This window comes from Centruroides vittatus, unplaced genomic scaffold (assembly GCF_030686945.1).
Source record: "Centruroides vittatus isolate TY-2023 unplaced genomic scaffold, ASM3068694v2 contig_941, whole genome shotgun sequence".
Lineage (NCBI taxonomy): Eukaryota > Metazoa > Arthropoda > Arachnida > Scorpiones > Buthidae > Centruroides > Centruroides vittatus.
In genome coordinates, this window is record NW_027122625.1 from 2516187 (window position 1) to 2532852 (window position 16666).

Sequence of the window (16666 nt, forward strand, 5' to 3'; positions counted from 1 at the left end):
TGGAAGTTAGAATATCTTTGAGCAGTATCAACTAAGGAAATTTGAGGCACGAAGCCTTTTTTCTGTGATAATGCTTATTTTTCCGATTTATTATCATGACGACATTGCTTCATCCAAAACTTCCAGCAGTTGTGGTCTGTCTAATGTGCACTTTATCCACATGTCAAGTCTTACTGTCAAATCTGCTTACAGTATTTTTATGCCACAACTTTCAAAACTTTCCTTTGTTTAGACATTTTTTTGCTTAGCTCTACTTTTTCAACTTGGTTTCATTAGTCTTTTATGAAATAATTAAGTAAACATGGACACGAGACAAACATTGTGGTTACTAATGGTTAAATATCGATTAATGTATTTTTTCTCTCGTTTTCATTGATTACAATTATTATATAATCGCTAGATTTTAATCTGTAACCTTATAGGCCGTAATTTCTATCGTCTTTAAAATTTAATACAGATTTGTTTGTTGTTTGTTCTGTTATGGCAACGCAACATTTGGGCGATCTGCCTAGGGGGATGCCTTCCGGGAGGTCTTTTAAGGGAAACTGGCCTCTATTTAGGCGTTACAGACGTGGAGAAAATCCGGAAAACTCCACGTGGCCAGCCCGTCCGAGCGAGGCGCGAACCCGCGACCGAACTCCCAGTGTTCAGGGTACGAAGACCGCTAGGCCACTGGTGGGCCTTAATACAGATTTAAAATCCTCCGATGCAGCAATAAAACCACCAAACTCTAGTCGTGAGTTCGTGCCTCACCAACGGTCCAAAAGCTTATTAAACTTTCTCTGCACGTGGAGTCCTGGTTTTCTTCACGTTTTTAACACTTAAATAGGGACTAGTTTCCCGTAGAAATAATCTCGTGGGCATCCCCGCGGCAGATCACCCACGTGTCGTAACCAAACAAACAACCCTTCAAATACTATTTATCCAACTTCAGCAAACGTCCCTTACGTCGAATTTTAAATTTATTTATATTTAGCTTCAATCTTTTCAAGTACTTTAAAGAATAAACTGCAGAGGAAGACTGGTAGTGTTATTTTGTGACGACAATACCAAGTCACGTGCCTAAGAGTCCAACAGAGGAATTAAAAGTATCGATACGTGAGAAAAATACAGTATTTATGAAAATCAATTACAGACTTCAGGGTCGCCCTCAATTAAAATAACAATTAATATTTCATAAATTGATTTGAAAACTTCCAAACGTTAGTTTCCGTGCTGGGTTTGTTTACTGACAACAATCGTGCAAAATTTTAATTATTTGAATTAGCATATTTTAATTATTCTCTCGATTACTAGAATATAATTAGAGAACACAAGCATTTAAAATATAAACGTGATTGCTATAAATTAGAAATTCTCGTAAAATTAATGAAAAGAAAACAATTGGAAATGAGCAAATATTTATTGTGACATCGTGACAATGCCGGGTTGCAATTTTTAATTTATTTAATTTAAAATATATGCTCTCCACCCCAAATTGGTAGTGTCTTGCCCCTGTACATTATACTTTTCCGTTAGAAACAGAGTCGTGCCGGTCATCTATCTAACTCCTTTCGGGGGAAAATTTTCCAATTGAAATAACGTGACTTTCCGGTTTTAATCGGAGGTTCTTATTCACTTAATCGGGATCTCCGGCTTCTAAACTTTCCACGTCTGGTCTTGAATTTTATCTATTTAACACCCTTCTCGAGATTAAGAAAAGACAGACACAGCGGGAATTTAGAGGAACCCCGAAATTTACTCCATTATATAAAAACGTGATACCAGAGTGATGTATATTACAGATTATTTGGTAAGTAGGTAATGAAAAAATATGTTTTATTGATTTTCTTTGTATATAAAAAGAATATGGATAAAATCAACGACTTTCGGAGGACAGTAGGACCTGGTATTTGTAAACCACCCGCCTCACTCTTCGCCTTTTCTATAATTTCTATAGTAACCGAATACTTGTGGGGTATTAACATTATGTATTCTGTACAGGCTATTGTAATTTCAATAAAAAATGAAATAATACAGTGTAATAATTATAATTATCCGACGACTTTTGTTCTGTCGTGTTACGTTTGTATATTTTACAATACAAACGTTTAATCTCAGTTTAAGGATCTTTAGATCTACCGGTGGCACATATTTCACATTTCTTTCTCCTTGTATATATTCTTTCTTTTCGCGATCTTTAATAACGTAATGTATGTTTGTTTTTCAACTGTTCTAAAGACACACAGCATCAATTTTTCGTCAACACTCCTTGTAATCCCCTAAGCGATACGATAACCTTAGTCTTCACCGATTATTCATCAATAACTGCACTATTTTTCAAATAATATAAAAAAATTTCCCATTGAAAGGTTTTTGCGGGCAAAATCGTGTTCCCTGGTGTTGTTAATGCTTATTTACTGTTTTTATACTGACATATGTGATATTAATGTTTGTTGAATTCATGATACTCCTCGTTACTGAACCATCTAATTTTTTCCAACTCTCCACCCTGTGGACAATAGAAGGCCTCCTTTTAGCAAGTCCATCGCGGCATCGGCCAGGCTCGTAGTGAGGGACGGGGCCCAAAATATCCGGACGGACCACCCCCGAAAAATTACCTGACTTAGGCGGACAAAGTCTCCGTTCCGAGAACGTTCGCTTAACCCAGGTTCTACTGTTATGTTTAAAAATAGTGTCTAAACAAAATAGAAGTTTATTATTTATTACATATTTTTAAATTTATTACATATATTCATAAATTTAACAAATCATGAAATTTGAATAAACTTCGGTTTCTATTTTTTTATCACACAAGTACAATAATTGTCATTTATTTATTTTATTAAGTACAGGGTTGCTATTAATTAAATTTTTCCTCTTCGAAGGCTTCTATAGCTCGATCTAACAACCGGAACATCGGCAAATTTGGTAGGTAGATTAATTAAAACACGGAAAGCGGGGTTCTGCAAAAAAATTTTAATGCCGAAACTCGCCGGTAGGGGAAATATGGAGCTGTTGTAGCCGAGTAAGCCTTATGCTTTGAAAAATAATACGGTGACCACGCGTGTCGCTGGCATTATAAAGTGAAGAGAGAGCGTCAGAAAGACATTCTTACTGATGATTATCGACTTGCGCCACACCTTCCTTCAGACAGGTTCTGTTATTCTTATTGAGGTTGCAGTTCTTTATTGGGGTTGAGAACCATACTCATCATGTCGGTGGCACTAATAAATTTGTGGAATCCTACGTTCCATCTTATAGTCTGACTACCAAATTTGGCGACGTTCTGGTTGTTCGATCGAGTTGCTCTCCAAATAAGAAAAGTTTAATTACGGCCACCCTGTACTGAATGTCTATTTATGTAAAATTACGTAACCATTCGAAAATGGCAACAGAGAAACACGACAACATAATTAAAATGAAAACGGATGAAGTTGTAACGGGTGAAGCTGAACCTTTTACCATCTTTTTCGGTCCTCTGTCCGGAATTTCGTTTTCTTTTTCGGGAGGAAGTGTCGTAGATTCGTATTTTGCCTCGGTCGTAGTTACCACCGTAATCTCTTGTGTAGTGGTAGTTGTAACCTCTGGTGTTTCGGGTTTGATATCTACCTTACAGAGATTTTCTTGAGAATAATTCAATAGTAGACAGACCTTAATACAAATTGTAAAATTGAAAGATAACTCGGCAATGTTGTTATAATTTTGTTTTACAAACAATAAAAGAATACATAAATAACTATATTATTATTTAAAATCCTTATTTCTATATATATAGACACAGTCAGACCTGTCTTAGGTGGCTATTCCCAGTTTGGACACTATACCAATCAATGGTGCTAAAACTACAGCTGTGTTTTGTTAGCTTTCTTTACTCTATACAATAAAGTTAAGCTTGGTGGAGGTAGTCCATTATACACAGTAGTTTTGGTTTAGTGTGACTACATTTTTAAGCCACTCTGATTATAAAACAACCTCTAACACTAATATTTTATTAGACTTTTATATATTTCAGGTGTAGGCCTACGCCCCTTACTAGATTTCGGCAAAGCTCGGTTCATTTGGTAGAATTCCATGACAAAAAAGTCACACTTTTTAAAATTTTCAATCCCGGGGATTGCAATTTTTAATCACATTTTTAATTTATTTAATTTAAAATATATGCTCTCCACCTCAAATTAGTAGTGGCTTGCCCCCGTACGTCATACTTTTCCTTTACCAATAGAGTCGTGCCGGTTATCCATCTAACACCTTTCGGAGAAAAACATTTGAGTTGAAATAACGTGACTCCAGGTCTACACCGGAAGTTCGTATATAGTTAATGGTGGCCTCCTGCCTCCGAGTTTTCCATCTCTGGTCTCGTTTTTTATCTATCTAACTCCGTTCTCGAGATTAAAAAAGGACAGACAAACGGACGACAGTAAGGATTTACGGGTCTACCATTTTTTTCAAATTGCAGTCCGATATATAATGGTCCTGCCACGTGTAAAGATCGTAAGCTGCAATTTGTTTAGCTTGTGCAAATCCGTCCTTGCCCGAGTTGTGACGTGTCTGACTGTATACGCCATTTTTAATTTCATATTATACACGAATACGAATTTGCATTATGTACAGTACAGTACAAAATACAAATTATCAATAAATTTAAGTGCAGTTAGAATTTTTTAAATATTACTCACTTTATCTCCTTTTAAGATACAGTCATAAGCCTAATTATTAGGGAGGGGAGAAAACAAATTAATCGGTTTAGAAGGATTTTAAGTCTTAGAATTATATGAAAATTTAAAATACGGTTAAACCTCTGAACAATGGCCACTGACGGAGAATGCCCCAAAAAGAAATGGCCGTTATTATAGGTTACTTTTTAAATATTTCACCTAAGGAAGATAGTGTCTTCCTTGGGTTTGAGCCCGTAAGTTAGTAGAAGACTGTTCTCTTCCTCGTGTGAAATCTTTAATAAATAATCAATTTTAACAGATAATACTTTGCGGAATATTTAAAAAATTATATTTTCTTACTTTTTGAATATATTGGCAACTACATAATTTAGTACGATTTGTTTTAACTTCTAAATAAACGTCTTGCAGGCAGTAGGCAGCGTCGGTGTACTGCAAAAGAAGGCATTAACGCATTACCCATTCTGCAAAATTGCGTACAAAAAACCATAAATTAATACCTTGACCGAATTCTCTTCCGATTTTCCTAAAATGCACTCGAAAGTTTTGGTTTTCATAATATTTTCTGTAAATTTTTTGTAGCTTAAATATAAGTTCGTATACGCGAAATCTTCGCATTAAAAGTCGTACTTACGGCATTTTAAGTCGTAACAGACGTTGGCCATGTTTTCTTGGATTTTGAGACAATTTCTGTCATCGCTTTTAGCCGAATTAAAATACGCAAAAGTCGCAACAACGGTCCAGAAAATGCGATGTATTAGAGCTAAGTCTGCCATTTTGACTTTATGTCGTAATTCACTATTGTATTTGCAGAACTGCAGCTGTGTGAGCTTAGTACTTGCACTGCCACCGAAATTTAAAATATTCACGTACAGGAAACTATTCGTAGTTTTTTTAAATCAATAATTAACGAAATAAACCTTTAATAATAATACTTTTTCTATTGATTAATTAGGTAATGTGAGCCCGCAGAAAGATCCGATCCGATCAGAAAGAGAAACCAAAAATCCAAGGCATCGGGATCAGATCAAAAAGAGAAAAAAGTCCCAGTCATCCCGAGTCAGCCCATTAGTCATCGAACATTGAATAATAGACTGGCTCAATGCCAACAACGATTGTATAAAAACCCGAGCAACTCTGGAAAAGGCGCGATCGTCCAGGAAGGTCTGAATCCAGTGTCTCCAGTCCCGGACATAAAACTGATTCCAGCTTCCATAGTCCAGGAGGTCGTCGCATACAGTCATCGGACCACCTATCAAAGTATATCGACTTTGTAAACTCTCTCCCACTCGAGGTTAGGCACATGACCAATTTATTGGTTAGAGCGCGATTAGCGATAGGGATATTTTATCCGCATTTTAGCAGTAATTATCTGTATTCTTTATTTTATGTGTATCTTTAGTGTATGTGCGCTTTTGTTAGTTAATAAACCTTTATTGTTTTTGTCAAACCTGTCTCCTGTCACGCTTGGACGCCTGTCGACTTACTGACGCACCTCACCACTCACTTTTGCCCTCTTGTTATAAATTTAAAATATTGTACAATTTCACTAACATTTCACAAAAAGATTCTGTTGTATCAGAAATGCTGATATCTGCACTCTCAATCTGTTGGCTGATTGGTTCGTCATTTCCTATAGTGCTGTTAAAATAATTTGCCATCATTATTTCTTGATAAATGATTACTACACTAAAATTTTATTTAATGGTTTTTTAAGTAATGCACTATTTTAATATTTTTTAAAAAAATCACTGATTATTCAAATCTATGTTTGAACTAAGAAATTAAAATACTAACCATTGCAAACTACTACTATTAATATCTTAAATAAATTATAAATTAATTATAACTTATAATCATCATACCTGTCTGCCTGTAGTAAAACAGATCCGAGAAATCCATCAATGTACTTAAATAAACTCCAATTCGTGAAGTATACTTCCGAAGTACTTGCGCCACTCACGTGGCTCTCGCGCATTTTTCTCCTCTCCTTTGTATATCTATCTCTAAGGTTTTTCCACCTTTTTTCGGCATCATCCCCTAACACACGGTAAATTTAATAAAATTAGTAATTACATTAGTAAATTTAAAATATAAAAATTATAAAACGTGTTATAGTTTCGAACTAATGTTAAATCAGTACTCACCGCTAATTCCGAACTGCTCGCCAATTGCAGTCCATATTGTTTTTTTTTTTTTAATGTTGTATCTTTGAAATCTGTACATTTTTTGTCATACAGACACGGATATTTTCGAACTGTTTCAATAAAATATTCGTTATTAAACATGACACGCTGTCTCTTCGTACTGACCGCCATAGTTTGAATGACCACGTGATCTCTATGACGACATTGCTAAACGGTTTTCCTATTGGTCTAATTTTTACCGTGCCGCTTTCCGTCGCGGCAAAAGTTGAAAATTTTCAACTTCGTATTCCGTCGACGTCGACGGCAAAAGTGACGTCATTTTGCCGTTCCGTCGACCGTTTCCGTCGTCCGTTGCCGCATGTGGGTACCAGGCTTTAGCCATCCAACGACAACGAGGTCGGGTTTTACCAGCCCGTGCAGCGTAAGTGGTCAGCGAGGTTTTTCCCCTGACCCTCTGCTTATCTCACAGTAATATCGTTTCTAATAACGTTATTCCGGAGGAAAATGGAGACACGGGAAGTAATTAAAAGCATTACGTGCACGTTATTGCTCGATATTTTTAAATTTTATGTATTTAATAATTACGTATCAAGACGGAATCTCTTGTCCATTCTTTTGGTTTAAATCGGTAATAAGGAATGTTTTCTGGAAAAGTAGGCGGAGTTGTGGGTGTTTCTAGCCAGCTGAGTACATACATGCTAGTGATATGCAAAACTAGGAACGTGTAGCCTAGAGATGGGCGAATACTCTGTTAATAAAAAAATTCAATACTATGAAATACTTCTAATATCGTATCTAGGGATTGCAATTGCTGGATCCAACGCATTCTTCGGCCTGCGGATCCGCAATGCTCAATTAACTTTCTAAATAATGGCGCAAAAGTCTACGTTGTCGGCGTTGCCGCTTTGCTACGTGCGCTATCGCTCGGCGGCGAGAGTGACGTTGCCGTTCAATGCGGCACTCCAGCACTTGCTACACCCCTCTCTACACCGTACTGTCCGCCTTTTTCCCTTTGCTGATGTAATTGCTAGTTGACTTTCCGCTCTCGCTAAATAAAGTGTCTTCGCGCTAAATAAAATAAGTAACTCCTCTCTTAGTCCTGGTGCATAATTCTAATTTACGATCAGTTGTGACGTCAATGAATCACGTGACGGAACGATTTATGATTATTTGATGACCCTGAAACAAACTAACGTAGAGGCAGAAAGGGCCTTCTCCGCAGCGGGATATATATACAGTTCATTAAGAAGTAGGTTGGGAGACAACACCATCAATACCATTTGTTTCTTGAGATCCTACTTCCAGAAAAGTCAAAAAAATAACAGAAGTGATTGATTTCATTTTATTTAATCCTTTAAAATACTTTATTCAAGACAAGACTAATATTTTATAACTTCTATTCTAATTCTATTAAGTTAGAGTTTTTAACTTTTATTCTATAAGTGGTTAGTGGGCTAGACTAGGCAATTTTATTGTGAAAATTAGTGAGAAACTGAGACTACCTAGTTAGTTAAATAGTTAATTAAATTAATGAGTATCAGCATCTTAGATACATGATGATATGAATGTATGTGATTCATGATTGTGATAATAACAACTAATTACTTACTCACTAACACTAATAATTAAATTAGTTATAAATAACAACAAACTGATATGTAGAGCCTATATAAGAAAACTGGTAAGACTGATAGCCACTGATTATCCGTCCTTACATTATTATAATATATTAATATAATTAATTTTCTGAAGACAAAGTCCTTTCCGGAACATGGGACCACCATTTTTAAGTTCCAAACATTACACTTTTGGCGACTGACCTTTCCTTTTAGGCTACTGGCCGCCAAACAGTCCTTTAAAAACACAAACATATATCCAATTAAAAATATTAACATTTGTAAAGAAGCAGGAACTGGTAAAGTACGGACGTCTTCTATTCTCCATCATGCCTTCTTGGGGTTGGTTCGGCTTTTATCTACAACGAAATAGGCGCTGGTAAAATGTAGATGAGGAAAGCTACCCCCTGGCGACGATATTTTAAAATTATATTCGTTAATTTTCGTCCGATGGCGATAATTATGTTTAATTAATTTTCTGAAGACAAAGTCCTTTCCGGAACATGGGACCACCATTTTTAAGTTCCAAACATTACACTTTTGGCGACTGACCTTTCCTTTTAGGCTACTGGCCGCCAAACAGTCCTTTAAAAACACAAACATATATCCAATTAAAAATATTAACATTTGTAAAGAAGCAGGAACTGGTAAAGTACGGACGTCTTCTATTCTCCATCATGCCTTCTTGGGGTTGGTTCGGCTTTTATCTACAACGAAATAGGCGCTGGTAAAATGTAGATGAGGAAAGCTACCCCCTGGCGACGATATTTTAAAGTTATATTCGTTAATTTTCGTCCGATGGCGATAATTATGTTTAATTAATTTTCTGAAGACAAAGTCCTTTCCGGAACATGGGACCACCATTTTTAAGTTCCAAACATTACACAATATTTACAAATGTTTACAAATGTTAATATTTTTAATTGGATATATGTTTGTGTTTTTAAAGGACTGTTTGGCGGCCAGTAGCCTAAAAGGAAAGGTCAGTCGCCAAAAGTGTAATGTTTGGAACTTAAAAATGGTGGTCCCATGTTCCGGAAAGGACTTTGTCTTCAGAAAATTAATTAAACATAATTATCGCCATCGGACGAAAATTAACGGATATTAATATAAATTAATTAGTAGAATTACCTTTGCTAATATTTAACTTAAAGATTACATTATAATTATCTCTATTTCAAGTGTTAAACCGAACCAAAGTTAAGTTTACTACCTAAACGTGTAAGAAGTTTTACTGATTTATAGTGACCAGTCTAAATAATAAAAGTTTCTTAAGTATTTTAAAAAATGTTTTATTTTCTTTAAAAAAACCATAAATTGCTGGATAGATAGATAACACTTTATTGCACCAAAAATTCATCTGCGCTGGATCCAGCTGGAATGATGTTGGTCCAGCAAAAATCCAGCTTAATTGAAAACACTGCTGGATAGCAATCCCTAATCATATCATACGTACTGTACAGTACAAAACAGCATCCCTTCGGCCGGTTTTAGATAGTCAATTATTCCCGAAGTGTGTGCAAATTTCACCAAATTACGGGATTTTATCGAAAAATTCCCTAAAATAATTATTGATATTGAAAATAATTAAAAATGGTAACTTTTATCGAAATTTTTTTTTCAATTGTCACACACTTGTCTTTCGTTTGGTACAGTACATATTATTTGCCCGTGTGGAATCGAAAGTACTGTATTTAATTTTCCACATCTAACTTGTTTTTTTTATTTCTGAACGGTACTTTCTTAATTCTAATAAGTGCCTTCCAATAGCCGAGTGGATAAAACAACCGAACACCGGTAGTTAGTCGAGGGTTCCGGCATGGCCAATGGGCCGGCCACGTGGACAGGGCCGGATTTACATAAGGGCATTTGGGGCCTATGCCCAGGGCCCCACAAAACTAAAAAAAATTATGTTTAAACATAATTTTTTTTTCTATTACCGCGACAGCCTAGTGTGGCCTAATCATGAGGGCCACAGGCAGAGAAAACCAAACCCGGGAAAAAAACCTATGAAACATCGGAAAATTTCGGGAAAAAAATTTCACATAGGTATTTTTCAGTTAAATTAAACTAATTAGTTTTACACAATAAAATATATGTATGTTTACAATAACCTTATTTTTAAATGAAATTTACAACTTCCTAGTTCAAATCTATTTGAAAGTGCAGTATTTTGTGTAAATTTTCTAAATCATCAAATTTGCTTACTCTTAAAGGGGGCCCCCACCGTATGTGCGCCCAGGGCCCCGATTGTTAAACCTGGCACTGCACGTGATTTTTTTTGGGTTCTAAATAAGGTCCAGCTTCCCGTAAGTCTTCCCAGGATGCATTCCCCTCGGCAGATACATGTATTGCCGTAACCAAATAAACCAAACTAATTCTAACGAGCGATTATATTTTCGTCACAATGTTCTCGATTCTTTGTGGTGTTTGCCCTTGTACAGTACGTCATTTTTTTCCTGTTAGCAATTGAAACGTGCCGGTTATCTATCCCTTTTCAGGTGAAATTTTGAAGTAATGTGACTTCCGGTTAAACCGGAAGTTCGTACAGTTAACCTGTAGCAATTATTCTCGCATTTTTTTACAAGATGTTTTTTATTTAAAGAAGTCAGACGAAATCTTTCGGACGTTAAGGATAGCCATTTCGATCACGTGCGGAACCATCACAACCATTCTGTATCATCTACTGCACACAATTTAAAGAATTTTTTAAATGTGTTACATTGGTCACTCGGCGTGATAAACCCTTAGTACGATAAAGTTATATAAATCAAGTACTATAATGTAATATAATAAAGGGTTAAAGTACAAAACAATCTATTAGATTATTTCGTACTTCTAGACTTAATCTTTGGTGTTATTTTCTGCCCAGGCAACGCTGGGCTCATCTACTAGTAATTTATAAATCTATATATTAATTTGATATGGTTTGAGAACAGCTGCAAGTACATAGTTCAGGTATCAAAATAAAACTCTTGCCCTATACATGATGCTGCAGAAGACAGATTTGAGATAGGTGCAAATGGTTGGAGTGTGGTAAATGTACCGTACAACTTATACTTTTAACCGTTATAGCAATCCATTCCTCGCCCTACTCCGAACAATTGCATTTTTAATTAACGCCAAATTAGAAAAAATAGCCCCAATTGACTCGAACCACCATTTTGTGAGGAAACCACAATCTTGCAACCTGCAACAGCACTACTACTTCAATTTTCCACAAGAAGCAAACTAGATCCCAAACGTGTTTGAATGTTTTCCGAAACATTGGAATGACATTATAAACTTAAACCATTATTATTATCTTATGTTGCAGATTAGCTGGTCCAACGCGGGGCACCCGGGTGCCAAAATTATTCGGTCTTGCTCGTATGAGAAAACATATAAACCGAGAACAATAGGTTTATGTACTTGTATAAGAAATGTTCGATTTTATCTTCGTATTGGATAAATGAATTAAATATGACTTTCCTAAATAATGTGACACCGAAGATTACTGCATTTTATTACAAAATTGCAATTACAATTGAAAAATGCTTACATTTGAAATATTCTGACTTCAATGACTTGTGTAGAAAGCTGACCTTAAAAAAGAAAGTATTTATACAATTTGTGAAATGCATAAAACTCGTGTTTTTTTTATTTTCTTACTTTGAAAAGTTAAGTATGTGAAGTAGGTTATATTATATAAAAAATTATTATTACAAAACGTTTTATATTGAAGAAAATTAAATTAAAATGTTACATTAATTTTTAAATGATTCTAAATTAAATATAGTAATTAATATGTCATGTATAATTAACTTCTATTTAAGCAATATATTAGAAGAAACATACTTTGACAGTAATTTGCTTTTTAAAGATGTTTTTTCTTGGTGAAAATAAACTTTTAATCTTGCAAGATTAAGTTGTTCAGATTCTATGAATTAATTATAAAGGCATTTTATAGAGCAAATATCTGATTTTTATTCAATTATCCTAGCCTCGAATGTGATTAAAAAAAAAAAAAACAATACCAGTCAATTTTCTCCCCTCACCAATGAAGTCCAACTTACATTAGTTAAACAAATTAATTTTATATGTAAACTGAAATTTCAGATCTTAGAATTTATCATTTTGACACTCATTAAAAACTAATTGTGATCAGATTGTTAAATAACTAAGCAAGACTAAATTAGCAGGTGAAAAATATTCTCAATAAAAAACATCATTGTCTGCTTCATTACTACTAAGGAAGCAGAGAATCTTCTCTCCTTTATTTGAAGATATAATCTTACTTCAGTTGGTCTGTAATCACTATGAGAAATCATTTGTTCATTTCTGTATTCAAAATTTGATTATTTTATTGCTTTAAATTAAATATCTTAAAGTTCATATATACATGACATAAATGTTCCCAATAATTAGTTTATTTTTATATTAAAGTAAACCAAATTAACCTTGGCACCATTATGATATCAAATTTTGTGGTAGCAAAAGTAGAAATAAATAATTTGGCCAATTACTGAGATAAAGACGACATAATATCAAATCACATGTATTTAGTGAGATTTTACATAATCTTTATTAACAGTTATTGATCTTTGCGCTTTGGGTAATGAGTATATAAGTCGTCATTTGAGCAAGGAATAACTTGTTGGTGGGTGCGCTCTTTTGGAATGTACAGTACCTAGGATGATTGTTCTCAGTTGTCACAGTACACACCTATGCCTGCTGTAGATATTTTCTTTCTGTGTCTTGTTTGTAATTTTTGAGCTTTGATAGCTTTTTTTTTTTTGTGCACTTGTAAAGACAAAAAAAGGAGGCAGCTAAAATATCAAAATATGTTATGGGATATAAAAATCTCTATATTCTGTTCACTTTTCCTCTTGTGATTTGGGCCACAATAAATAATCAGATAAATCGTTTCTCTCGTATGTTAGATAAAAATTTACTATATGATGGATGATCATTTCAATCTATCACATGAAAAATGCATTGTATTTCTTCAAAAATGTTTTGTTGGTATTGGCACTTTGTACTTCAAGTTCATTTAGATATATGTTGGCATTTTTTCTAAGTTGGTCTAACTTGCATTGTCTATCATTTACAAAAATACTTTGATGATGATGAATGTTTGTTTATATTCATCTGTTTGAATTTCTTTAATTTTTCTAAACATCTTGACTTTTTCCTCTTTAATTAGATATACAAATGTGACATTATCAAGAACATTGAGTGTTACTGTTATATTTTCTTTAGATGATTCATACTTGGTGGTATAAACATTCTTAAAACCTTTCCACTTTAAAGGCAAATTTGAAATCCTGTTTTGTCACCATTGTATAATCTCAAAATATAAGTTTTCCAGCTGTTTTGCTTTTAAATAATTGTAAATGGCAACGAACCATTTTATCATATCAGATTCTGAAACATGCACTTGCACCTTCAGTGGTCCTTTTGTGACAATCTTCAGATCTCTTCAGAAATGCCTAACAAGAAATAAATTATAATTAGGCCAAGTATTTTTGAAATATCTATTTTATGCATTCGATCACAAAATACCTTTAGCCAGCCAGCCTTCTGCGAGCCAATTATCTTAAAAGGGGTTCTCGAGGACAATCCTTCAAGAATTGTTGCAACTTCATTTTTTCTTGGAATCTTCCTGTTGTGAATTGTGCAATCCAACTCAAATAAGTATAATTATCATAAACAATCATTTTCTGAACGAGATTAATTTTTTTTACAAAACCATTACTTACAAGACTGAGTTTTTCATCATTATCATTAATATTGGCTAGGTTCCTCAAGTATTTTTTAATTCGGGGCGCTTTATTTTAAATCGTAAGATCGCTCATGGGACATCATATCCAATCCTGTTTCATTCTTAATTTCAAAAAAGCCTTTTCTATTTTTCTAGGACTGTAACTAGGAGCTTTAGACATTATATACTAAAAGATAGTTATTGGGCATATAAAAAGACTAATTGGCAATCTCATTACTGTAAATTAAGGATTTTGCAAATATTAAACAAATGATTAAAAAGTAGGCCACTACATATCTTAAATAGCAACTATAATAATTTTCAAATTTTATACATTTGTAGTGATTGTGTTAAGGATACACTGGAAAACAAATGTACCCTTCCCACAAACTTATAAAAATATGGTGCCATTCATGCAACAACAGTGACTCCTGTGGGTTTTTTTTTTGGTAACTACTGGCAGCAGAAACTATTATTAATTCTGTCATGCAATATTTCCAGAATAGTTTTAAAGGTAAGCACACACTTGGGTGGTTGGATAGGACATTTGGAGTGAGCAGAATTGTATCAGTATATGCTCACTTGGTTGCTTTGCAGTGGCAATCAAGCAGAGTTGAGCAAAAGAAGTATTCAAATGGACATTTTTATGGTACCCTGCCTATTATTATAAGAGGATGCTGTAAATTATATAATTTTTCAGTTTTGTCCTAGAGAAATTAATGTAGATGTAACTTTTATTAGTTAATTTGTTGAAAAAAAATAAAGAAATGACACAAATGACAGCACTCCCCAAAAAAGGGAAAATTTCTGTTAGTAAGTGGCATATACAGGAGTTTAGATGGTGTCACTGACCCAGGGTGCCAGCTAACAGCTCGAGACAAACTGGTGGAAATGTTGCCTCTTCAAGAATGCAAGATTTCCTCCCATACACATATTCATAAGGTATAATGCAAACAGAATTTTTCCTCTGCTCTGCCCACCCTGTCTGTCTGTGTGTGTCTACCCACCCACTCCAAGAGTATGCTTATAGAACTCTCATTAAAAAGGTTTAAATTTAAAATGATCAATTACTTCATCATCACTAAAAGCATTTAATAAATGAAATCTTCAAAGCAATTTTGAAGAAAAGTATATTAAAATATGATAGCATCCTGAAGCTAAATTAATTTAGAGGCATGTTTAAATACAATCTCAACTTCGTCATTTGACAAGTTCTTTTTTTTTTATTTATTTACATTTTCCTTTAAAAATTAAATTTTACATTATTTAGTATTCTTTTTTTCTGATTTCAACCAAATTTTCAATATCATAGTTAAATCATTTATAATATTTTGATATAAAACACATCAAGCATAATTGTAACAACATATATCAACACTATTCAAACAGAGGATATTCTTTCTAATTGTAGAAACAAGCAACTACCAAAATAATAAAAATGTATGCAATTTGAAGGCATGTGTAAAGATAATTTGAAGTTTCCTTAGTACATTCTTCTCGAACAGGAACAGAAACACGAGCGGAAAGGATTTCTACGCAGTATTAGGCTGGGAATAGCCCATAAAAAAGGTTAACTCCACTTGTGTTTAATTAAATTTCTGTGATACGAGAAAAGACACACTAAGAAGATTTTGAATTACTTTGCTTTTGCCTTCCAGTTACATACATTTTTAGTAATTTTTTTTATTCTGGATTTTTACTGTTATAAATACAAAAGTGTAACATCACTGTGCATAGTAATTGGATAAAATATTTAATCTGGAGTCATTTTGCAATGAAAAATGTTGACTTCTGTGTTCCCAATTCTTGACTATTCAATTATTTCCTCGGACACGTAAATAAATATAAAATTGGATTTAATATTAACAATTTATAATTTCACATGCACTAAATTTATATATTCCCATAATATATTAGTTTGTATCTTTTCAGATTAAAATAAAATTAAAAACTTTGTTAAACAGGGCAGAAGAAACACAATGTTAAGTGTACCAATACATCACATACAAACACTCTTGTTATAAAATAAGTTATCGATGATATTTTGACAACAGTACAGTGAATGGTTTCACTGATTGGTCCTCAACCCTATGTGTATAAAAAAAAAGAAGATAAATAGATAAATTAAAAAGAAAAAGGAAAATAAGACCTCAACATAACTGTACAGTCATCTTATACAAATTTTCATTTCTTTTAAACACTAAGTTGCTACTAATGAAAGCAATTGTCACTATATAATATATCTAATAAGCACAGGTATCACAATTTTTGTTAACTGGCACAATTTGTGGCTGATATTTCTTGTTGTTGGCTACGTGGGATTTTTTCAAAATGCGCTTCTGTCTGTAATCGTAAACTTTTCGGCAAAAAAACACTATTTCTGATGAAAGATGACCCGGAGGTAAGCGATTTTTCCTGGTGTATTCTTCTTCCAAACTGGGAACAACTGAAACTTTCAAACATATGCTTTCATCTAGTATTTTTAATCTACTTCTATACCTGTAA

The 16666-nt window shown here is 33.8% G+C and overlaps 2 protein-coding genes and 2 long non-coding RNA genes across 5 annotated transcripts in view; 1 reads left to right on the forward strand and 3 right to left on the reverse strand.

Annotated features, from left to right (window-relative positions):
* LOC136984992 (uncharacterized) overlaps nt 1–16666 on the forward strand; it is a 278551-nt gene that overhangs the window by 52460 nt on the left and 209425 nt on the right. The gene's annotated exons all lie outside the window — the stretch shown is intronic.
* LOC136984924 (uncharacterized) lies at nt 2689–5487 on the reverse strand. The gene is made up of 5 exons (XM_067282065.1): nt 5290–5487; nt 5156–5220; nt 4998–5087; nt 4659–4688; nt 2689–3633 (listed from the first exon to the last, which is right to left on the reverse strand). Exons 1-5 carry the CDS (start codon nt 5429–5431, stop codon nt 3340–3342), a joined length of 621 nt encoding a protein of 206 aa, XP_067138166.1. The 5' UTR covers nt 5432–5487; the 3' UTR covers nt 2689–3339.
* LOC136984993 (uncharacterized) lies at nt 12736–14148 on the reverse strand. Its single transcript, XR_010882268.1, has 2 exons — nt 13963–14148; nt 12736–13889 (listed from the first exon to the last, which is right to left on the reverse strand). It is a non-coding gene; the product is annotated as an uncharacterized lncRNA (long non-coding RNA).
* LOC136984977 (uncharacterized) overlaps nt 15233–16666 on the reverse strand; it is a 95479-nt gene continuing 94045 nt past the window's right edge. For both annotated transcript variants that reach the window (XM_067282135.1, XM_067282136.1), the window contains exon 6: nt 15233–16660. In XM_067282135.1, coding sequence (XP_067138236.1) covers nt 16405–16660 — 256 coding nt within the window. In that variant the 3' untranslated portion in view covers nt 15233–16404. The remainder of the gene's footprint in view (nt 16661–16666) is intronic.